Source organism: Phascolarctos cinereus, unplaced genomic scaffold, assembly GCF_003287225.1.
Source record: "Phascolarctos cinereus isolate Bilbo 61053 unplaced genomic scaffold, phaCin_HiC Scaffold_726;HRSCAF=1367, whole genome shotgun sequence".
Lineage (NCBI taxonomy): Eukaryota > Metazoa > Chordata > Mammalia > Diprotodontia > Phascolarctidae > Phascolarctos > Phascolarctos cinereus.
The window spans coordinates 312,950,976-312,976,027 of NW_027556098.1; the positions used below are offsets into that span (position 1 = coordinate 312,950,976).

Here is a 25,052-nt window from a genome sequence, read left to right on the forward strand (position 1 = left end):
GGATGGCTGAGGCCAGTTTCTAGCCAAGCCAATTGTCAGGTTACCTGGGTGATAAGGTAAAGTTGTGAGGGTGGGACAGAGGCTGGACTTCCCTGGGGATTGGGTGATGCCCTCTGTGATGTCACCAGAGAGTAAGTGTGGCCAAAGTGTAGGAAAAGCCAGAGGCAAAGGGGTAGCTTCCCTACCACCACCCCTGTACTTCCCCTTTGACTCACAGAACCCCAGAGCAGGACAGTTCCTGAACTTAACATTCCAGGTCTACTCATAACCCTTCAACACTCCAGACCACAGTGACCCTTGACCTCAACACTCAGAGGATTCTCTTGGGCAAAATGGTAATTCTTCATGCTCTTCACAGGGCACATAGGATACAGATTCCCTGGCCCCCCCCACCCCATCCTTACCACAGGTGAGAAGACTGAGGTCCAGAGAAAGCTGTCGCCTGGCAGAGGGTTAGACAGCTGCTCAGGTCAGGAAGAACACTACCCCCAGGTACCTCCTGCAGGAGCCCTGTGATCAAGACTGTACAGATCTCTGGAGGGAGGGCTGCTAACTTATGGGAATAGATATTTTCTAAAGGTCTGAAAGGAGTCCTATCTTTCCCTTAGCATGTAAATAAAACTGTAGCTGTTTTGAACTTTGTGAATCCATGTGCTTTTAAGGGAGGAGAGTGACTATACTCCAGGGGCCAAGGCTTGTCAGATATTGAAGTTTCCATATCACTTGGGTGGGATGAATGAGCTCTAGATGGAAGAAGTCTCCAAAGTGTAGCTGTGTCCTCTAAAACAAAGAGTTATACTGACATGGACAGAGAGTGGTTGGACCCGGATCTGGGGCCCGGAGGAGGGGAGGTAGTGTTTGCCCAGGGTGGGGATTCCAGGCTCTGAGGAAGGAACTACAGGAATGGTGGAGGGAGGTAGATCCTGTGGCCACCAACCTTTCCCTAAGCTCTTTACTTCACTCACACTGACTCTTTGAGACAGACAGCCTCATGTTTCTCCCCCCTCTCTTTCACCTCCTCCCCACCAAACAAACATATCTCAAATGACACTAAGAGTTAACACAGACACTTACAACTAACAGGTCACAGGGTCCTAGAAAGGATATTAGAGACCATCTTGTTGGCCCTTTATACTGTTGTGATTTTGAAGGAAACAGGGAGAGGAATCGTGTATAAGAAGGCTGGAAGGCAGGCTTCGAAGGCCTTTAAAAGCCCAGAGGAATTTCTAGGGAGCCACTGGAGTTCACTGGATTAACAGTAAGAGTGTCACAGTCACATCTACACTTTAGGAAAGTCACTTTGGCAGCTATGTAGAGAGTGGGTGGGAGACAGGAGAGAGGCCTGAGGTGGGGAGAGCCAGCTAGGAGGCTACTGCAGCAGGTTAGCTAAGATGTGATGAAGATGACTGGGATGGGAGCCATGGAGTGGGGTGGTGAGAAAGAGACAGAGAGGAGAGCTATCACAGGAATAAAAATGACAAGAGTTAGCTGGGAGAGAAAAGGTGGGGATGCAGAGATAACTCTCAGGCCAAGAACCTGGGGGGCCAGAAATAAGGAAGTTTTAAAGGGGGGATGGGTTTGGGGGAAAAGAAAGGGTTCTGTTTTGAGTATGTTGAGATTGAGGCACCTGTGGCACAGTGCGCCTGGCACTCGTAGGTACTCAAAAAGGTTCTCTCCCTTCCTCTCCTTCCCGGACAGAATGTCTAACTTGAACTATCCAATAGGCAGCTGGTGATATGGGACTAGAGCTGCAGGGAGAGATCCAGGCTGGACATAGAGACCTGGGAGTAGTTATCAGCACAAGGATGATAATAAGCCCCACAGCAGCTGATGAGGTCATGGAGTAAGAGAGTTTAGGGAAAGAATTGACGACAGAGTCCTTACTACGAAGCCAGAGGCCTCAGCCTGAGTTTTAGCTCTGATCCTACCAGCTGTGTGTTCCTGGTTAAGGGATTTCTCCCCTCTGGGCTTTGGTTCTCTCTTCTATGAAGTGGGGGTAAATTCCTGCCCTGCCTTACTTTCAAGTCTGGTGCGGGAAGCCAGTGACATGAGACCACACAGTGCAATGGGGAGGACACTGGACTTGTCATCAGAGGACCTGGGCTTGGGTCCTGGTTCTTCCATGCATCAGATGTTCAGCCTAGGTCATACCCATTCCCCTCAATAGGCCTCAGTTTCCTTCTCTGTAAAATGAAAGCAGACATTCCTTTTCTTTCCCCTCAAGCCAAAGCTTTGAGGAATCAAACAAGAAAATAAGACAGGCCTAGAGACTAAGAAAGGAGAGAGGAGGGGAAAATTTCTCCATTTACTGTAGAAATGCTGGGGCTTCTTACCAGGGAGACAGGATGACCTTCAGGTCTCTCTTCACAGGCTTCTTTATCAGCCCATCCCATTCAGGGACACAGAGTTCCTGACAGGGACAAAACAAGAGTCCAGACAGTCACACTCACACGGGCCTGGTCCTCAGCATACTGGCCACAGGGCCCAGAGATGAAAAACCAGGGAACTGAGACCCTGTATAGGCCTCAGAGGGCCCCAGGTGGGGGGGGGGGCTCATCCCCCTCCACCCTTAAGAAACCCCTCATCTAAAGGGGAGATATAGCAACTGATCTCAGGGGGCCTTTTATATTTGGGGTGGGGGGTTGGAGGTGAAACAGTACTCTGGAAGAGCGTGATAGTCTGAGAGAGACAGGAGAGTGAAGCAGGAAAGTCCTTAAAGACTTTAGGGCATATTGACCTTACTCAGAATTGAGTTTGGGACTAAATAAAGATCTGTCAATGCTGCTGCTTGCTAAAATGTCATCAGAGATGATGAAAGCACATCTGGTCTTGAGTTCCTACTACTCCTCCCCACTCCCCACCCCTTCCTCAGAGTACTGAGTTCTAATTCTACTCACTTCCCTGCCCTAGTTTGGGCTTTTCTCAGCATAAGAGGCTCCAGATCACTTAAACTTGTCTTCCCAAAAAGTCCTTAGGGTAGGCCAAGTCAAAGAAAGGTATGCTCGTGGGATGACCACACACAACTCTTCTCTCCCAAACCTCTGAAATCCTCCCCAATTAAAAGGGAAGCAGCCCAATGTGGAAGAAAAGGACCTGGGTCAAAAGTCAGGGGATCTGACTCTGCCACTTGTTGTGGGACCTTGGGCATCTCCATCCACCTTTCCAAGCCCTCAGTTTCCTCCTCTTGTCAAACAGATAAAATATCATCTGCCCTGCCTGCCTTCCTGTGCAATACGGTATAAGAACAGAAGTATATGAAAGGAACTTTGAAAAGTATGGATAGAGCACTGGATTTGATGTGAGGTAGACCTGGATTCAAATTCCACTTCCCACCCTTGCTCGCTGCTATGTGACCTTGAGGAAGTCACTGAACTGCTTTGAACCTATGTAAAATGACGCTCATAAGACCACCTACTTCAGAGAGCTGTTATGAGGCTAAGTGAGATAATGCTGCAGTCAGCCAATAAATACTTATTTAGCATCTACTGTGTGCCAGGCACAGGAGACACAAAGAAAGGTAAAAGACAGTCCCTGTTCTAGGGGAATTCTCAACCTAATGAGGTAGACAACATGCCAATGACTGTGCACAAACAAGCTAGAGTTAGGATAAACTGGAGATAATAAAGAGAGGAAAAGCTTCCTCTAGACAGGGAGATTTCATTTACAATTTGAAGGAAGCCAGGGAGCAAGGTGAAAGAGCATCCTAAGTGGAGGAAGCATCAGCTATTAACAACAACAGTCTGGGATCAAAAGCCCTGGGTTTGAATCCCAGCTCTCCCAGAAACTAGCTGTGTGACTTCAGGGAAACTCCTTCACCTCTCTGACCTTCAGCTTCTCCATCTTGTAAGACTGAGGAGGAGGGCAGTAGGAGTCACAAGGCTCAAATCTTATCTTGGCAGCCTACCAGCTTTGCACTCTTGGGTTTCCTTTTTCTGGGCCTCACTTTTCTCATTTCAATCCATTCATTGACAAATGGTCATTAAATAACTTCCCATAGGCCAGCCTGGTTGGACTAAAGAGTGTGTGAAGGGGCATAACATAGAGTAAGGCTGGAAAAGTAGATTAGGGCCAGTTTGGAAAGACCTTTAAATGCCCAGCAGGGGTAAAAGGAGCCTGCTGAGCAGGAGTCACCATGGTCACACCTGTGCTTTAGGAATCTCACCTTGGTAGCAGTGTGGAGTAAGGAGTGGGGAGAGGACTGACGCAGGGAACACAGATAAGGAGCTGATGCAGGAGCAAGAAGAGAGTGGAGAGAAGGGAATGGATGCAAGAGCTGCTGTAGACATGGAATGACAAGCACGTGACCCCCCTGCTTGGAGACGTCAGGTGAGAGAGAGGGAGGAGAGGGAAGAATAAGGGGCTGAACTAGATCCCTGATGTGTCTTCTAGCTCTGTGAATCTGTGCCACTCCCTGTCTGTGATCCTGGGTACAGCGATAGAAGGGTTGGGGAGTCACTCTGTAAACTGTAAAGTGCTGTGTTATATTCCGAAGTGAGTCATCATTCATTAGAAACACAGACTTCCAGGCTCTCAGGGCTTGAAGCAACCTCTGGGGACATCAAGCCCAACCTGTCCCTGAAGGAGGTATCCTCTTTACATCTACAGAGGACCATCCCAGCTCCAACCGTCCCTGAGCAAGCCATGCTACTCTGGCAAAGCTCTGCTGGGAAGGCCAAAATCTATCTCCATGAATTCTGTTCTCCTTATCCTCCCCTCATACAGACCTCCTATGTAGTTGACTTGTGTACAGGGCATATCCCCAGAGTAAGTTCCTCAAGGGCACAGACTGTTCTGTTTCAGCTTTAATCAATAGCTGATTAAACATTTATCAAAAGCACCTATTATGTGCCAGGCACTCTACTGAGTACTCTGGGTAAAAATATGGAAAAAAGAAAAAAAAAAGACCATCTGTCCCTTCCTCAGGGAGCTTACAATCTAATTGTTTCCAGCATAGGACCCAGTGCTTTATACACAATGGCTGCTTAATACATGCTGAATTGAATTAAATTGAATAGTAGGATGTTAAGTCCATTAAAGTCTTCCCCCAGTAGCTCATCTTGGCAAGGAGGTGACCTTGACTTCTTGAAGGCTGCGCTTTGGTGTGGAAGGCCTACCAGGTCCTACCAACTAGGAAGGCTGCACAACCATCATCTGAAGACCGGGCTCAGCTCAAAGATTCTCACCACTACAGCTGAGTCTGATGAATTATTTGGTCAGGACAACTCAGGAAGACTCTGCTAAGGGGTGCAGAGGAGGAAGGCCCTCCTGTGAGAAAACTGGGCATCCTGAAGCACTAACACATGTAGTTTACACAGCATTTTGTTCACAACAGTCCTGGAAGGTAAGGAGAGCAAGGATTATTGTCCCCATTTTTTGGATAAGGAAACTTGAGGCTCAAGGGAGTTAAGTCGTTTGCCCAAGCTTACACAGCTAGTTAGTGTTAAGCTACAGGATTGGCTTGCCAGACTCCACAGGTCAAATCTGCCATCCTTCATGGCAGGCAGTGTGGTGTCGAGGGAAAAGCCCTGGCTTTGGAGTCCGTCAGAGAATCTGGGCTTTGCCACTTACTCCCTGTGACCCTGGACAAGTCCCTTAACCTCTGTGGGTCTCAGTTTCTCTATCTACTAAAATGAAGAGTCTGGATCAGATGATCTCTAAGGTCCATTCCAGCTCCACCTGGGCTTGGAACATCAGCCTTTGTGACACCACAGGACAGTCACAGGCCCTGTGTTACCTATTCTAGCATTACTGCCTGGATCACTTAACCTGCTTGGGCCTATAACATGTTTGGGCCTCCTCTATAAAAATGACACTGAGAGGAGAAAGGGAGGACAAAAAGGTTCCTAGAAAGTTTTTGCTTTTATAAATGTAAAGGAGGTGGATCAGGGAAAGGCTCTGATCAAAACTGAGGAGTTTGCCTTGAGAAACCCCCCCCAACAATAATGGGGTGCAAAGGAAGTCACTAAACCCAATAACAATGTACGCAGGAGTTTCCTAGACAACCTGATAACTCCGAGAAGGCATTGGCCATTGGATGAAAGCAGGGAGAACTTCTACTGATTGGCAGAGAGGATCTGTCATGCCTCTTGTGACCTACATGAAAAAGCTGCTCGCACAATGAGTTAAGGGGGTTCTTCAGAGCCTCCTATACAGTATAGAAAGGTAAACAAGGGATGACTCTCTTTTTACTCATCAGCAATGGCATCTTGCAATAGTTCCTCAAAATACACCAGCCTGAAAAGGGATTTCATAAAGTTGCTTCCTAAACCCCAACATTCTGCAAGGAGTTAGAACAGAAAGCTTGGCGCCTGGAATGAGCTAAAGGCTTTCAAAAGGCCCGAATTGGGGAGACTTCCCACCAGTGAGGGTAAGGCTTCTGGGCTCTCTGTGAAAGAACCTGCCTTGCCCCAGTTGACAATTTCAGCCACCCTAGGAGCTGGAAGCAGCTGAGACTCCAGCCAGCAGTTGGATCAGTGTGCCCCAGAAAGAGCAGGCCCATGGAACGTTGATCACAAGTGCAGCATGCTCAGTTCTGGTGCAGTTTCTTATTAGAAGCACAAAGCCACCAAAGAATTCAGCTGAGCTAGAGGCTGGAGACAATGAAGAATACAGCCAAGCCATCTCCACCACGGATTAGTAGGGCAGGATCTGAAGGAGACTTGGACACCAAGGTCAGAGGAAAGAATGCAAGATAAAGAATCCTGGGGCTCCTCCTCACATGTATAGGCCACATGGGTTCCCTGTGTATGTGTCTCCACTCATGACCTCCTTGTGCCCAGTCTCCCTACTGAAACTGAGTATGTTTGTAAGAAAGCGTGCCTCAGCTTTTGGGGAGAGAGAATGCTCTAATGTAAGTTCTCTTACTACTGCTATACCAGAAAATGCCTTTGCTCTAAGCTAATTGTTCCTTCTGGCAAACCACTGAAAGGTGAGCTAGAACTTTAAGAGTGTATCTGGACCCACAGAGTACCTTGATCTTGTCAAGAATGTAATTTAAGAAGGGGCAGCTAGGTGGCGCAGTGGATAGAGCACCGGCCCTGGAGTCAGGAGGACCTGAGTTCAAATCCTCCCTCAGACCAAACACTTGACACTTACTAGCTGTGTGACCCTGGGCAAGTCACTTAACCCCAAATGTAATTTAAGGGGCAGTTAAGTTGCACCTCGATAAAACACCCGCCCTGGAGTCAGGAGGACCTGAGTTCAAAGTCAGCCTCAGACATCTGACACTTACTTTGCTGTGTGACCCTGGGCAAGTCACTTAACCCCGAATGCCTTGCAAAAACAAAATAAAAAAAAAGAATATAATTTTAAAAGGACAAGTCCTGGCTTTTGAAGAGCTCACAGCCTGCTTAGACTGCAGGTATCCTCTGGAACGGGGGAGACCCATCTTACAAGTGTAAGTGGGTACTGGGATACCCACAATCACTAAGAAGTAAAGTGAGAGGAAACATCTCTGAAAGGCAGGAGGTACCCGATGCCACTAGTCAGTCACAGCCATGGGAAATGAGTGAAAGGGGCAGGAGAGGCAGGAGGAAGGCAGAGAATCAGTCAGCTGCAATCCTGGCACCGGTCAGCTGGCCAGGGGATGACACAGAGGTGAGGAGCAGCAACGGAAAGGAATGGAAAGAGGAGAGAAGAGGAAGAAAAGGAACGGATTCTACTTCTAAATCCTAGGATTCTTTCTAGCGGCTGCTTCAGATCACACATTGATTAAGTACTCACTAATTATGAGACCATGTGCCAGGGATCTGAAGATGGAAAAAAATGCCAGTTCTTGGTTTTCACAGAGTTTAAAGTCAGAACAATATGACATGTACACAAATAGATCTGATGCATAAGAGTTATGCAAGAGAAAGGCCGAGTAAAGCTATGAAGAGAGGGCTGTGGGAGGCCTGCCCTGGAAGTCAGGAAGATCTGGCTTTGAGCCCTTTTTCTAATGCAGACTGGATGAAACTTGGATAAAGCTTGACCTCTCGGCTCCACAAATAAATCTCTTATAGGGTAAATTAGTGAGAAGTTATTGATGCATTAGAGGGAGGTATCTCCTCACTGGATGTTGGATACCCTATGAAAATACAGGCCCAGACCAAAACCAAAATAAAGGAGAATTCAATATTGTGCTGGACTTAAGAAAGAGATGAAAAAAATACTAATAATGCAGATTAAACTCCGAGTTTCTGCCATCTACCAGCATACGTCTAACATTATAATAATGGCACAGAAGCACATTTTAAAATCCAGGAAAATTTAAAGTAGTTTGAGAAATCATATTCAACTGGGAGGCTCATGGAAGAGGTGGCACCAGTGTTGTGTAAAGGATGAAAAGGGCTCCCAGTTCTAAATCCTCTGATTCTTATTATCAAAAGTTCTCAGGTTCTTTCCTTGAATCCTGGAGGAACTGAGGAAATTGAAGGGGTCCTCTTGGCAGGGGTCTTTCTGGTCCCTAAACACAGGATTTAATTACTCAGGAGAATTTAGGAAAATCACAACCTCTGGACCCATTTCCTTTGCAGTAAAATACAGCTTTACATCCTATTTTCCTCTAAGGGGCTGGGAGTTACTACTGGAAGCAGAGGTCATAGATGTCCCTGCATTTGGGGGGATGAGGGCATGGGGATCTTAAGGGAGGAAATACAAATGCTTCCTTCTCTCCTGGAGCTTATCACCCTTTGGTTATCTTAACCTGTAGAGGACCAGGCCTGGCCCAGGCAAGGGGCTCATGAATAAGGCATGATCTCCTGTCTGGCTATTTCCATGACCTAAACTCCCTCTAACCTTTCTCCCAATGATCCTGGGGCAGGGAAAGAGGGAAAGCTGGAAAGCTAGGAAGTCAGCAGACTTAAGCCCAGGTTGCTGGGCTTAAGAGCCTCTCAGGCCCTGGCAGTGGTGAATGCCCAGGTCATCTGGGGCATCCCCAGGAAGCAGCACTAATTCAACAACCAGTCTCCATGTCCTTACTGCTCCTATTTTTCTGGAGCAGTTGAGGCTGCCTCCTGACCCCTCTCCTGCCCAGGACACTGAGGCAGTATGAGCACCCCCAATGTGGCATGTCAAGTAGAAAGACCCAGAATCAGGAGAGAGCTGCTTCTGATCCTGGCTGTGTAACCCTCGGCAAGTCACTTAAGCTGTTAACCTTGTTCGTGGGGGTGGCCCCTCTTAGTGGTCAGTCCAGTGAAATCTAGGGACCCCTTCTCAGAAGAATGTTTTAAAATGCATAAAGTACATAGGATTACAAAAAAAACCCAATTATATTAAAATAGTTATCAAAAAAAATGTTTAAAGACACAGACCTCAGATTAAGAACCCTTGGACTACCTAAATTCCCTTCTGGCTCTAACATTCCGTGAGTCTATGAATCTAGTGCTTGGGATGATTTACCAGGTGTTCAGTACAGATGGGCTGCACCAAGTCGTTCATCCTCTCTCACTCTCTGAGTCCCCTGGTAACCAAAGGCATGTCTGTGTGTGAGCTTAGGACTCATGCTGAGACCACAGTGTGGGCTCTGGGCTTAGGGATCAATTTATTAGTTTTCCCCACTCCTAGTTCTATCCTTGCCCTTCCCCCATTCTTCTCTCAGATGATTCAGATGACCATTGAAGACCCCTTTAGCTTGCCCTTCAACACCTCAATCAGTATCTCTCAGCTCTCCATAGCTCTTAAGGGGAGGAAGGTCCCTCCTTCAGCATGTTCTAAATTTAGTTATGGGGTGGGTGACTCATGCCTGAATCTGGCTGTAGGCCCCACCTCCAGGGAGCTTCTCTCTCTGCTTCTCTCTTGGTATTTTTATCCTCTGCCGCCTCTTACTGTAGCCCCAAGCTGATTAATTCAGCCCAGGAGTCCCATACAGTGTCCAGTAGTAGCTTTGTTCACTGGGAAGGCATCCTTACCTGTGTTCTAAGCAATGAGTCACTAACAAAGAGAGCCCACAGTTTACTCCCACCCTACCCAAATTCTTCACTATCACCCTACCTCTCCAAGCACAGCTTTTTTTTTTTCAGTTCTGCAAGGATAGATTTAGGCTGAGGATAGATGTCCATTTACAGATATGCCTATCACTGCTTGATGGTGCAGGGGAGAAGCAGAAGAGCAAGGAATAGGGGGAACAGGATGGGAAGGGAAAGGAGGTTTCACCTTTCAGAAACTTGAAGCAAGTCTTAAGGCTGAAATCCTGGTTCTGTGCATGGTTTAGAGGGAAGAACAATAATAATAATAGCATTTCTATAGCATTTAAGGTTGGCAAAGCATTTTCGAGTCAGTAAGCTTTCTTTAAAGTGCCTACTATGTGCCAGGCACTGTGTTAAGTACTAGGGATCAAAAAAAGCACTAGGGCCTGGCCCTAAGGAGCGCACAAAAACAAATATGTACAAACAAGCTATATAAAGGATAAAACAGGATATAATTACATAATTAGCAGAGGGAAGGCACTAGAGGTGGGGAAAGGTTGATGAGATTTTACTTGGAATTGAAAGGAAAGCCAGGGGCAGAGGATGAAAAGGGAGAGCATTCCAAGCATGGGGGATACCCAGAGAAAATGCCTGGAGCCAAGAGATGGAGGCCAGTGTGACAGGACTGAAGAGTAGGTGGAGGGAAAAAAGGTGTAACACTGAATAGGGGGTGGGGGTGGGGGAGGTGGGTTAAGAAGACCTTTGAACGCTAAATAGAATTTTGAATTTGATCTTGGAGGTGAAAGGAGCCACAGGAGTTTATTGAATGGGGGTGGGGGAGGATAGGGTAACTTGTGACGGGGTCAGACCTTCTAAAGGAGAATCACTTTGGTGGCTGAATGGAGGATGGATGGGAGTAGGCAGGCAGACCCACCAGCAGCTATTGTGATAATCTAGGCCTGAGGTGATTAGGGCCTGCACTAGAGTGGTGGTGGTGTTGTCAGAGGAGAGAAGGGGACGTTTCAGAGAGATGTTGCAAACCTGTGATTGTGACAGGCCTTGGCAACAGACTGGATGTGGGGAGGATAGGTGGATTGAGAATCATCAGCAGAAAGATGGCAATTAAATCCATGGGAGCCCATGAGATCACCAAGTGAAGTAGCATAAAGAGATAAGAGCCCAGGACAGAGCGCTGAGCGATACCTGTGGTCAGAAGATAGGATATGGAGGAGGACCCAGTAAAAGAGAGAGAGAATGGGTGGTCAGATAGGCAAGGAGGCAAACCAGGAGAGAGCGGGGTCCCCAAAACCTAGAGAAGACAGTGATCAACAGTGTCAAAGGCTGCAGAGAGGTCAAGGAGAACAAGGACTGAGAAAAGGCCACTGGATTTGGCAACTAAAAGATCACCGGTACCTCTGGAGAGGCAGTTTTGGTGAAGAGGTAAGAGTGACAGAAGAGAAGTGGAATGATTAACAGCCAGATTCAAGCCTTGCCTGACACAAACAGAGCCCTTCGATCCCCTTTCTGAGCCTGTTTCCACATCTATAAAATGAAGTTAAGGCTTCTATCCACCTCAAGGGGCTGTTGTGGAGTAAGTTGCTTTATCTTTATCTAAGATGGTAAATTGTCAGGCTTAACAACTGCAAACCCAGAGATTGAGGAAGTTTCTTCACCAGGAGTTCCCCACGCCAAAGAAATTACTGGTCCAGCCAACCTCAACAACGCAAACAAGGCCCTAAATAGTTCCTGCCCTCAGGGAGTTTATATTCCTGGGAGAGGTAGGATAAATAGCCACAGTATTTCAGAGGGGGTGGGAGAGGCCACTAACCCCAGGGGGATCAGAGAAGGCTTCTGGGGCCTGGGCTCTACCTAGAGCCTGACGTGGAAGGAAGCCAAGGATTCACAGATGCAGAAGTAGGGGGTGGGGGAGTCAGGGCACACCTGGCACCAGGAGGGACTGGAGAAGGCAGAAGGTAGGCCAATTTGGCCGCACTCAAAGTGCCTGAAGGACGTTAGCGTGTAATGAGTATTGAAAGAGAGGCTTCAGCCAGACTGTGGGGTTCCAGTGCCAGTTTCAGTCAGACACAACCAAAAAACGACTGAACAACAAATGCCAAAACAGCATTTTCTATTTTATTCTAGGAGCCAGAGGGGGTCACTGAAATTTCTCAAGCAAGGAGCAATACGGTCAGACCCCAGCTTTGATCTTCCATTTGGAAGACAGATTGGAAAAAGGAACCGCCTAAACACCCTGAGTGCTTCCCCACCCCCTTACACAGTTCTCTATTTCTGGAATACCCTGCCCGCCATCCTTTTGTGATCTCTTTTAAAGCCCAACTCGCAATCCCCAAAGCTTCACCCTCCTCGAAATGACAAATAACCTTTCTCCTCCGATCTCTTCAAGCACTTTGCAACTCGATCAAGCGCTCAGGTATGTGAGAAATCACACAGGATAAGTTATAAAAAGGGTGCCACCAGTCATTTAGACCAGATAAATCCAGGGGCCAGACACAAATCTACAACACCGGGGCCCAGGCCTAAGTCCTTAATAGTGCCCAACTATACCGAGGAACCACAGATAATCCACAGGCTCCACTGGTATACACAGAATATGAAAAGAACAGGAGGGAGGCAGGCACCTGGCACGTGGGGCAATCACCCCGGGCCAAATTTATCGGGAGACAGGGCAAGAGTCATACTTGATGTGGGGATGGGCTGCAATCTGCATCACCTAGAGGGAATACCCCGTATCTATCATTCTGCATCCTCTACCAGTCTGGCAGCTGCTTCAAGGTGGGGATCCTGTCTTTTCTAAACTATGTACCCCAAATGGTCTGAGTATTTACTTATCATCCCAATCCCAAGGCGGATCCTGTGACACCTTGCTCAGGAGGTCTCCCCCTTAGATTAGAAGCTCTCTGAGGGCAGGAGTTGTCATTCTCCTTCCCCTCCAACACCAGACGCTGCTTTTTCTGACTTTGTGGGGTGTCTCTTGGACACACTTCCTGGCATTTCGGTCCTTGCCAGGAGGGAAAGGTGCCAGGGTCCCCTGAGGTCCTAAGAGTCATACTGTCCCAGAAAAGCCCCCTAGACAGCCCCCTAAGAACCAGAGGAGGGGATGTGAACCCAAGTCCTCTGACTGCAAATCAGCACTCTTTCCCACGGGAAAACACTACAGGCGCCTTGGATCACGTCCCACGAGGGAGTGCAGGGCCCAGAATTCCTTAATTCCAGGCTAGGCTGCGCTGTGTGACCTCGGGTCGGTGAGCTCCCGTCTCTGGGCCAGTTACCTTCTCCTTAAGACACGGAAAATAAACTCTTGAGGCTTTCTTTCCTGGGAGCGTCAAGATAATGGATTAGGGTAGGCTCTTTAGGAAAGTGTCAAGTGTAAGGAATTACAATGCTATTAAGAAGATAATCGCCATTAATAAGGGGCGCTTACTCCTGCGCATGCGTCGTTGTCAGAGTTTCCCAATTGCGACTCTGAGCCCGTTCTAGATCACTACGGCTGCCCCGGCAGCCCGAGTCACTGCGCCTGCGCCTCCGGCCGTCCACCTTGAGTCACACTGTGCCTGCGCCCCCTGCCGGCCACTTCGAATCAACGCTGGTGTGAACAGGTTGATCGTCGCGGGTAACTAAGGGTGCGCGTCCCATACTTAAGCGCCGCGTCTGTCTCTGTCTCTGTCTCTGTCTCTGTCTCTGTCTCTGTCTCTGTCTCTCTCTCTGTCTCTCTCTCTCTCTCTCTCTCTCTCTCTCTCTCTCTCTCTCTCTCTCCTCTCTCTCTCTCCCTCTCTCTCTCTCCCTCTCTCTCTCTCTCTCTCTCTCTCTCTCTCTCTCCGCCCTGAGGTGCTTCGGAGTCCCTCCACAGGTGCTGAAGCCACGGCATCACGATGTCATTTATACTACTAGCACCCGCTGCCAACTACGATGTGGGGTGCTGTGGACAAGGCCGCTCCTACGGCGACTTCCCTAAACCTACCCTCAAGCCAGTTTCTATGGCCTTCTGGGAGTCGTAGTCCACCGAACCGTCTCCGCAGTCCCGGGGCGGGGGGGGGGGGGGAAAAACAGGGCAGCAACTACAATTCCCGAAAAGCTCAGATGGCTGTCACCCTGAGTTCCCGTAGCCTTCTGGGAATTCGAGTCTGACGTCACCAGTCTACGGGTACAGAAAGTAGAACTGACCGCAGTAACGTCACTTCTGTTGGATGGGGCAGGAGACTTCGTTATTTGGGGAACCCCCGACTAGAAACTACCCGTGCTAATGCACACTGGCACCTGCTTTGCAACTTATAGCTTATAAAACTGTGAGTAGAGACTTAAATCAGGTAGACCAGGGTCATGACAGTCTGACCTGGGGTGGTGGCCATGTGAGTAGGGGGCCATGGACACATAGATGTTCTGAAGGCAGAAATCACTGGATCTAGTATGGATTGGATATATGGGTAAGTGAGAGTAAGGAGTGGAATATGACACAAAGGTTGACAGTAATAGGGAATTTCAGAAGAAGGGGGGGTTTGTGGGGAAAGACAATGAGCTCTATTTTAGACCTGTTGAATTTGAAATAGACATGGAATAGACAGTTGTATATGTCCAAAAGGCAGTTGATGATGTGAGACTAGTGCTTAGGAGAGACTAGGGCTAAGATTTATAGGGCTAGGAATCATTTGCATAGATGACAATTAGAGCCATGAGAGTTGATTAGATCAATAAGTAACATAGTATACAGCAAAAAAGAGAAGAGGGCCCAGGGTAAAGCATTGTAGGACACCAACAATTGGTGGGTATGACAGATGAAGATACAGCAAAGATGACTGAGACATAGTGGTTAGACAGATATGAGGAGAACATTTGAAAGAGCAGTGTCACAAAAGCTTAGAGAAGATGGTCAACCTTGTGGAATGTTGTAGTTACTAAATGGGAATAGAAAGGAGTATACATATTTGTAAGCTGTGAATGGCACCTTTATTAAACTTGACCATGTAGTAGGGCTTAAGTGAGGATGGAGTGAGATAACATATGCAATGCATTCTGCAGACTTTAGAGTGCTACATAAATGGTAGCTATTATTATTGTTGCAAACAAATGCTGAACAGCAGACATATTAAACATGTATTTTATTGACCACAACACACTATAAATTATATTTAATAAAAGATCCTTAGAGAATATTAAAAATTAATTGGAGAATAAATAAAGTAATCCTAAAGAATTGATAGTTCAAAGAATTTGTTCATAGGAACAATAGACAATTTCACGGAAGATGACAACAAGGGCAGCTAGGCAAAAAAATGAATAGAGTGCTGGGCCTGGTGTCAGGAAGACTCCTCTTCCTGAGTTCAAATCTAGCCTCAGATACTTACTGGCAAGTATGACCCTGAACAAGTCACTTAACCCTGTTTACATCAGTTTCTTCATCTGTAAATGAGTGGGAGAAGGAAATGGGAAATCACACCAGTATCTTTGCCAAGAAAACCCCAGTGGGGTCACAAAGAAGAACTGGACACAATTGAACAACAAAACATAGATGACAGCAATGAAGTAACAAACCAAAACTTGGGATACAGCAAAAGCAGTCCTTGGGGGAAAAGGTACATTACTAAATTTACTCATCAACAAAAGGGAAGAAGAACTGATCAGTAGAGCGCATGGACTGTCCTTTGGTTACTCCTTATTCTTGCTATAGGACTGTCCCATTTATATTTCCAGTCATACGTGTCTCTGATGATATCCTTTATGTAGCTTCTGGCAATTCTTTGTTGGTAATAGCTATAGTGGCATGCTACATCTTCCTGACATTTCTTGAAGGCACTCCAAACTCCTGACTTTCTGCCTTTTGCTGTCTATCTCTTGTGCTTGAAATGTTCTCTCTTTTTACCTCTGCCTCCTGCCTTCCCTGGTTTCCTGCAAAACTCAGCTAAAACCCTACCTTCTGGAAGAGGCCTTTCATTTCCCCCCCTCTTCCTTATTCCATGCCTTTCTTCTGATATTATCACCTATTTATCCTCTATATATCTTGTATGTACATTATAGGTTGCATTGTCTCCATTATTAGAATGTGAGTTCCCTGAGGGCAAGAATCATGTTTTTGCCAGTGATTGTAATTTGTAATACTTCTCCTGCCCACCAGGTGCCTCTGCGTTGCATTTTGGTTAACCTAAAGCTTTAATTCTCTACAGACTGTCATATTCCATGTTTCCGTGTTTTGTAGCTATATATAATGAATATTGATATTGAAAAGATATACCTTTGGTCCAGGGAGAAATTAAGGGCATTAAAAGCACTGTACTTCTTCTCAAAGGTAACATAGACCTCTCTCCTCCTGCTATTCAGTTCTGGGCTCATATCAATATTTAATTACAGTGGGTATTTCATAAATAAATATAAATATACAGGCACACATATACATATATACATATGTATACACATATGTACATACATATATGTGTGTATGCGTATGTGTGTATAGAGTTAGTTCACCAGTTTGTGTGTGTGTGTGTGTGTGTGTGTGTGTGTGTGTGTGTGTGTGCGCGCGCACAGCTAAGTGGCAAAGTGAATAGAGTACCTGGCCTGGAGTCAGGAAGATTTCTGTTTCTGAGTTCAAATCTGACCTTAGACACTTACTAGTCATATGACCCTGGGTAAGTCACTTTACCCTCAAATTTCTTCATCTATAAAATGAGCTGGAGAAGGAAATGGCAATCCACTCCAATATCTCCAGGAAAACCCCAAATGGGGTCAGGAAGAGTTGGACACAGCTGAAAACAACATATATAATATATATATATATATATATATATATACATATATATATACATATATATATATGTACGTATGTATATTGTGATGTGTAAAAAGTTCTAGAGACATAGTTTTTATGTCATTAACCATTTTATTAATTGTGTTAGTGGATAATTAATAAAAGGGGTCAGTGGCACTCTCAAATGCCAAAGATCCCTCATGGAACCCACTCAGTGTTTATATGCCTTTGGAAGAGTGGGTGTTCCTGAAGGTGGCAGTCAACTCTGATTGGTTAACAATTAATGAGAAGAATGAATATTACGAATGAGGTGGACCTGTTCTAATGAGGGCCTGGGGGACATAATTCTGATCACTCTCACTCCCAGACCACCCCCAGCCTTGGGAAATCTAGAAAAAGGATGTACCCACTCACCCTCCCACCCCCCAAGCCTGAGTAGAACACAGTGGCTTCCCCACTTGGGTGGGGTCTGAACTAAATTAAGGTTGAGGAGGAAATTAATCCAGTCTCATTATTAGCAATGTGCTTCAGATGCTGACTTGACCCAGAAGAGAATAGGGAGATAGGAAGGGAAAAAACATTGGATTTCCCCAATGTGGTTATTTAATAATCATTTCTCTCAGTATAGAGTTAGTCCATCAGTATGTGTGTGTATATATGTATGTGTGTGTGTGTGTGTGTATACACATACGTGTGTGTTGTTCAGTTGTGTCTTAACTGGTTTTTTTGTTTTTTTAAATTAAGTTATTTTGATTTGTCAACAATCACTTCCATAAGCTTTTGAGTTTAAAATTTTCCCCCCCTTCCTCCCCACCACCCTCCCCAAGACGGCGCACAATCTGATATAAGCTATACATATACATTCCTATTAAACATATTTTCACATTAGTAATGTTGTAAAAATTAGAATCAATAGGAGGAACCACCAGAAAGAGGAAACAAAACTGAACAGAAGAGAAAAAAAAATAGCAAATGGTATGCTTCAATCTGCATTCAAATTCCATAGTTCTTTCTTTGGATGTGGATAGCCTTCTCCATCACGAGTCTTTGGAAATTGTCTTAGATCACTGTATTGCTGAGAAGAGCTAAGTCTATCAAAGTTAATCACACAGTGTGGCTGTTACTGTGTACAAGGTTCTCCTGGTTCTGCTCACTTCACTCAGCATCAGTTCCTGTAAATCTTTCCAGGTTTTTCTGAAATCTACCTCCTCATTGTTTCTTATAGCACAATAATATTCCATTACATTCAGAAACCACAACTTGTTCAGCCAGTCCCAACTGATAGGCATCCCCTCAATTTCCAATTCTTAGCTACCACAAAAAGAGCTGCTGTGAATATTTTTATACATGTGTATAAATTCCCATTTGTATGATCTCTGGGATATAGCCCTAGAAGAGCTATTGCTGGGTCAAAGTGTATGCACATTTTTATAGCACTTTGGGCATAGTTCCAAATTGCTCTCCAAAATGGTTGGATCATTTCACAACTCCATCAGCAATGCATTAGTGTTCCAATTTTCCCACATCTTCTCCAACATTTATTATTTTCTTGTTTTGTCATCTTGGCCGATCTGATAGGTGTGAGGTGGTACCTCAGAGTTGTTTTGATTTGCATTTCTTTAATCAATAGTGATTTAGAGCATTTTTTAATATGACTGTAGATGGCTTTAATTTCTTCATCTGAGAACTGCCTGTTCATATCCTTTGACCATTTATCAATTGGAGAATGACTTGTATTCTTGTAAATTTGTCTTAATTCTCTATATATTTTAGAAATGAGAAAAAAAAAAGAAATGAGGCCCTTATGAGAGAGACTGGTTGTAAAAATTCTTTCCCAATTTTCTACCTTCCTTCTAATCTTAGTTGTATTGACATTGTTTGTGCATGTCTAACTCTTTGTGACCCCATGGATTTGTCCGTGGTATTTTCTTGGCAAAGATACTAGAGTAGTCTGCCATTTCCTTTCCCAATGTATCCCCATTTTACAGATGAGGAACTGAGGCAGTTGGGGTTAAATGACTTTCCCAGGGACATACAGCTACACACATGTAAATGTCTGAGGCTGAATTTGAACTCAGATTTTCCTAACTCCAGGCCCAGCTCTCCTTCCACTCCCCTACACACACACACACACACACACACACACACACACACACACACAGACACAAACAAACTAGCTCTATGGGTTCAATAAACAATCTTTGTCCACTTGCTTTTCTTGGTTATGGGTAGTTAGGTCAAATTTTTTAGAGAAATTTTGGATATTGTTTAGGAGGCTATGCAAATTTGCAGGGCTTGACACAATCCTCCAATGTTATCCATAAACAGAAGCATCTGGGATTGCTTGTAGGTGGGAATCCTCTTTCCATTTGGACTCTATTGTGGTCAGTCTCCGTGGTGATGTCAAACACCTTTGACCAACAGCTGCCTGATACCTCACAGGATATTAATAATCAGAGAAGGGCCAAACACAGTTATTACATCTGTCATTACATCTTTCAAGGACTTTTCTGTGATTTTAACATGAGTATGGGAGAGAGAGCCTTTGCAGAATGAAATGTCTTCTCTATACTCAACAAACAATACAGACAGTGGGATCCTGTATTTTCTACATCTTTAGTCAGTTTTGTGATTGTGCATATGTGGCCTACTACTACTAATAACTAACATTTATATACAGCATACTATGTGCCAGGCACTGTGCTAAGCACTTTACAAGTACTTCCTCATTTGATCTTTACCCAACCCTGTGAGGTAGGTGACTATTACCACCACTTTACAGATGAGGAAACTCAGGCAAACAGAAGGTAGGTGACTTTCCCAGGGTCATACAACTAGTAAATGTCGGAGGTCAGATTTGAACTCAGAACTTTCTGACCCAAATCTTGGTGCTGTATCCACTGGACCACTTAGCTGCCCCAGCTATGGAATATAATTTGCAAAGAGCTGCCTATTCTTTTCCCTTGGAGTCATAGAATCTCAGAATTGAAAGGGCCCTGAATGTGAAAAATAATTCCTCTTTACAACATATCTGACAAAATTCTTCTGACTTTTGTTTGGAGACTTCCAGTGAGAAGGAATGCTTCAACCCATAGTCAAGAAGCATTTATTAAGCTCCAACTGTGTGCTAGGCACTGTAATAAGTGCTGAAGATACATAGGAAAGCAGAAACACAATCCGTGGAGACCGCACATATACAATTATGCACATATAAGACATGTACAGGATAAATGGGTGGCAATCTCAGGGAAGGCATGGAGTAAGGGTTGGGGAGCAGGAAAGGCCTATTGCAGAAGGTGGGATTTTAGCTAAGTCCTGAAGGAAATTAGGAATCCAGGAGGCAGAGGTGAGGAAAAAGAGCATCCCAGGCATGAGAGACAGCCAGTGAAAAGGCCATGTCAGGAGTTGGAGCATTGCATTCAAGGAACAAGAAGACCAGTATCACTGGACCATAGAGTATAGGGAGGGCTCTAAGAAGACTGGCTAAGCTGTAAAGGGCTCTAAAAGCCAAACACAAGATTTTATATTTAGTCCTGGAAGTAATAGGGAGCTACTGGCGTATACTGGTAAATGTTTAACGACCAGCTCTCTGGGGGGGAAAAAACTGTATGCAGGACACATTTTTAAATTCAATTTCCATTATTATCATTTTCTTCGTCACTTTCTTAAGTGTAGACAATGAACAGAACAACAAATCCAGCCCAAATTTCTGAGGTGTAACTTCTCACACTGAAAATCTGACAATCAGCTCTCCTAAGCCATTTAAACTGCCTCCAGCAGTGACATGGTCATACCTTCACTTTAGGAAGATAACATTGATCTATAGGAAGATTATGTGGAGCTGAGTAGAGGACAGAATGGAGTGGGGAGAAACTTGAGTTGAGGACACTGACCAGCAATCTGTTTTGCAGTAGTTGAGGCATGAGGTAAGAAGGGACTGAAGCTGTGTGAATGGAGAGAGGGGGATTTGGTAATAGATTGTATATGTGGGGTGAGTTTGAGTAAAGAGTAGAAGATGACGCCAAGGTGTCAGGCCTAGGTGACTAGGAGGTGGGTGGTACCTTCTGTGGTAATGGGAAAGTTCGGAAGATGGGAGAGTTTGGGGGAAAAGATGAGTTCTGTTATGGCCATGTTGATTTCTAGATATCTACAGGACGTCCAGTAGAGAGTTGGGAATGTGAGACATGGGCAAATAGGCAGCTAGGTGGCACAGTGGATAGAGTGCCAGACCTGGAGTCAGGAGGACTCTTCTTCCTGTGTTCAAATCTGACCTCAGACACCGTGTGATCCTGGGCAAGCTACTTAACCCTGTCTGCCTCGGTTTCTTCATCTGTAAAATGATCTGGAGAAGGAAATGGCAAACCACTCCAATATCTTTGCCAAGAGAAGCCCAAATCGAGTCAAGAAGAGTTGGACATTACTGAACCTCAACAAAACAACAAATGTGAGACTGGAGGTAAAGAGAAAGGTTAGGAATGGATAAATAGATTTGAGGACCATCAGCATGAAGATAATAACTGACCTCATGGAAACCGATGAGATCACCAAGCAAGATAGTAGAGAGGGAAAAGAGAAGAGGGCCAGGGATGTACCCTTTGGGTCAGTGGGCATGACACAGAGAAAGATCCAGTAAACAAAATAGAGATAGAGCAGTCAGGTGGGAGGAGAGAGTAATGTCACAAAAACTTAGAGAAGAGAAAATAGCAAGGAGGAGGATTGACAGTATCAAAGCCTGCAGAGAGGTAAAGAAGGATGAGGACTGAGAAAAAGCCATTAGATCTGGCGGCTAAGAGATCATTGGTAACTTCAGAGAGAGCCGTTTCAATGGAATGAGGTTAGAAGCCAGAAGGCAGAATTAAGAAGAATGTGAGAGGAAAGGAAGTGGATGTGGATGACCTTTTCAAGTTTAGTCATGAAAAGTCAGAGACATTTGGAATTATAGCTAGTAGGGATGGACTGATCCAGTGAGAGTTTTTTTTGAGAATGAGGAAGAAATGAGTAACATGGAAATAGCCGTTAGAGGGGGAACCATCAAAGATAGTTTAAGATGGTGGCAATGACAGGGGAGAAGGTGGGATGGAATGGCAGCACTTGTGTGTGTAGAAGGGTTGGCCTTGGGGAGGAGAGGGTCCACCTCTGGGCAAGACAAGGACAGAGCCGGGAAAGACAACTAAGTGGTGTGACCTGAAGAGAAGGGGAGAAGAGGGAGTTCTTGGTGAACAGCCTCAGTTGTTTTGGTGAAGTTAGAGACAAGGTCCTTAGCTGATCTGAGCTCCCTATCACTTCCAGGACTAAATACAAAATCTTGTGCTTGGCTTTTAGAGCCCTTTACAGCTGAGCCCAGGGGTTAGGGAACCTGCGGCCTTAAAGCCACACGTGGCTCTTTCTACTTTTCCAGTCTTCTTAGTCCCCTCTCCATATTCCATGGTCCAGTGACACTGTGGCAGAGGTATCATGGGTAGTTTGAGAAATGATGGAAAGATTTGGAAATAGCTGTTACAGTGACAAACATAATGAATGGATTAGGGAGGTATAGAAGGATTGCCTTCTATATAAAGGCGGGTCCAACTTGAAATTATTCTTTTTTTTTTTTTGCTTTCTATGCTCATTTTAATTTAGTTATTTTAGGCTTCACCGCTTTCCTCCCGCTCTTCTCTCTTTCCCCGAGCTGTAGCCATGCCTGCCGCAGGCTCCAAGCTGCAGAGCCAGCTGGGCCCGGAGCGGAGAGCTGAGCCACAGGACGCTGCTGTAGCCGCCGCCGCCAGCTGGGGCTCCGACCCCAGCCCCAGCCCCAGCCCTCTGCCTGGACTGCATGGGGAGAAGCAGTATCTGGAGCAGATCGAGCACATCCTGCAGCATGGCTGCAAGAAGGAGGACCGCACGGGCACCGGCACCGTGTCTGTGTTTGGCTTGCAAGCCCGCTACAACCTCCGAGATGAGTTTCCTTTGCTGACAACCAAGCGTGTGTTCTGGAAGGGTGTGCTGGAGGAGCTGCTGTGGTTTATTAAGGGTTCCACAAATGCTAAGGAGCTCTCTGCCAAAGGAGTAAAAATCTGGGACGCCAATGGATCTCGAGACTTTTTGGACAAGCAGGGGTTCACTACCAGAGAGGAAGGAGATTTGGGACCAGTGTATGGCTTCCAGTGGAGACATTTTGGGGCAGAATACAAAGAGATGAATACAGATTATTCTGGACAAGGAGTGGATCAACTACAAAAAGTCATTGACACAATCAAAACCAATCCTCATGACAGAAGGATCATTATGTGTGCTTGGAATCCTAAAGATCTTCCTCTGATGGCATTACCTCCATGCCACGCTCTCTGTCAGTTCTATGTATTGAATGGTGAGCTTTCTTGTCAGCTATACCAGCGATCTGGAGATATGGGCCTTGGGGTGCCGTTCAACATTGCCAGTTACTCCCTGCTAACCTACATGATTGCTCATGTCACAGGCCTGAAGCCAGGTGATTTTGTACACACTCTGGGAGATGCTCATATATACTTGAATCATATTGGGCCACTGAAAATTCAGCTTCAGCGAGAACCAAGACCTTTCCCTAAGCTCAGAATTCTTCGAGAAGTCAAAGCCATTGATGATTTCAAGGCTGAGGACTTCCTGATTGAAGACTATAACCCTCACCCAGCTATTAAAATGGAGATGGCCATCTAAAGCAGCCTGAAGCCTGGCTGAAAACAAGTTCCATCTTTTCCAGGATAAGAAGACATGGAAAAGGGTTAGGAGTGGAGAAAATCTAATTCACCCTGTGACATAAACACAGGTCTTAACAGATCAGATTATTATCTTACATACATACACACACACACACACACACACAACTTTAACAGAAGTGAATGCCACTATAAACAAAGTATTTGTCTTATATAATTATTAAAATAAAGCAGTTCTTACATTACAAAAAAATTTAGTATTTTATCTTTCCCCAGTTACATGTAAAAACAATTTTTAACATTTGTTCTTAAAACTTTGAGTTCCAAATTCTTTCCCTCCCTCCTGATTCCCCCCCCCCTCACTGAGAAGGCAAGAACTTCAATATAGGTTCTATTTGTGTAGTCATGCAAAACATATCCATAATAGTCATGTTGTGAAAGAAAACATAGACCAATTTCCAAAGACTCATGATGGAGAATGCTATCCATATCCAGACAAAGAACTATGGAATCTGAATGCAGATGAAAGCATATTATTTTCTCTCTTTTTTTCTTTCTCATGGTTTTTCCCTTTTGTTCTGATTCTTTTTTTCACAACATGACTAATGTAGAAATATGGTTAATATGATTGTACATGTATAGCTTATATCAGATCGCTTGCCATCTTGGAGAGGGGGAAGGAGAGAGAGAAAAAAATTTGGAACTCAAAATCTTATAAAAGTGAATGTTGAAAACTATCTTTACATGTAATTAGAAAAATAAAATACTATCAAGTAGAAAAAAATAAATTTAATGACTTGCCCATGGTCACACTGCAAATTAGTGTCAGAGGCAAGATTCAAATGTATGCCTCCCTGACTCTAAGTCCAGCTCTCCATCACTCCATCCACTATGCCCCACTTGCTTTTCTTGAAGCAATGTGTGTGAAAGCCTTGTGCAAACTTGTGCAGGGATTGATTCATTCAGAAAAATAAGAACAGTGCGACAGTGGCCATCCCATGGAGCATATATGGGGTAGGCCTGGAACTCTGGCTACTTCTAGTAACACCTAGGCTGGGGCCTAGGGACAAGTGCTCTGAACTGAAGGACTTGGCACTTTGGGTTGATAAAAGCCAGTCCTGGGTGGTTCCTTGGTCTCTAGGAGGATAGCAAGTTGCATCAAAGAGGACTGGCCACTGAAACAGGAAGAACCACCCGCTCAATAGACTTTAAAGGTCCGCCCTGTATATATGCCTCTCCCTCCTTCAGCTCTTCAGAACTTGTGGCAAACAGCTAACTCTTTCTTTCTCTTAGGGATTTCCCATGTGTTGGGTCCTGGGGGTAGAGTGTGTCACGAGAGTTAGAGATGCCCGGATGTGGACTCTGCTCAGCCTTGCCACGTGGTGGACAGTGGACATTGGTGGACTGTGTTCTTTTGCCACGTAGGTGCCTGGCTTGGCTTGGAGTATTGAGCCTGCATCGTTAACGGGGTTTGGATCCTCCGGACATGCCTACACAGTAGGAGGACCCAGTAGAAGGGCTTATTAGGGTGTGGAACAGGAGGTAGGGGGTCTTGCTTCCTTTGTTTGGCAAGCCTCTTAGCCTTGGCTTGCGGCTCGGGGATCCGAGCCGGGAAGGAGGTCAACCCAAGATATGTAATCGGAAGGCAATAAAATACCTGTACAACTAAGTCTGCTGTGTCGGATGAATTGTTGAGAACTGTTGACCGTGTTGTGTAGCTGGTCTAAAGAACAAAACTCT

The 25,052-nt window shown here is 45.3% G+C and overlaps 2 protein-coding genes and 1 long non-coding RNA gene across 6 annotated transcripts in view; all 3 read left to right on the top strand.

The window, feature by feature from the left end:
- The first annotated feature begins 44 nt into the window (after positions 1–44).
- On the top strand, positions 45–12,270 carry LOC144458208 (uncharacterized). The gene is made up of 3 exons (XR_013487776.1): positions 45–335; positions 4,154–4,326; positions 12,027–12,270. It is a non-coding gene; the product is annotated as an uncharacterized LOC144458208 (long non-coding RNA).
- Positions 12,271–13,439: 1,169 nt separating this feature from the next.
- The window catches only part of ATG16L2 (autophagy related 16 like 2), a 43,323-nt gene continuing 31,710 nt past the window's right edge, over positions 13,440–25,052 (top strand). Inside the window, exon 1 of the mRNA XM_078156895.1 lies at positions 13,440–13,525. The gene's annotated coding sequence lies outside the window, so the exon portion shown is untranslated. The remainder of the gene's footprint in view (positions 13,526–25,052) is intronic.
- On the top strand, positions 13,948–24,981 carry LOC110210612 (thymidylate synthase-like). Of its 4 annotated transcripts, none has more exons than XM_020989637.2 (2): positions 13,948–14,326; positions 22,310–24,981. In XM_020989637.2, the coding sequence occupies exons 1-2, from the start codon at positions 14,323–14,325 to the stop codon at positions 23,311–23,313; spliced, it is 1,008 nt and encodes a 335-aa protein (XP_020845296.1). In that variant the 5' UTR covers positions 13,948–14,322; the 3' UTR covers positions 23,314–24,981. The 4 variants fall into 4 exon arrangements, with proteins under 4 accessions (XP_020845296.1, XP_020845299.1, XP_020845300.1 ...); XM_020989640.2 differs by having other exon boundaries at positions 13,948–14,188; positions 22,261–24,981; XM_020989641.2 differs by having other exon boundaries at positions 13,948–14,188.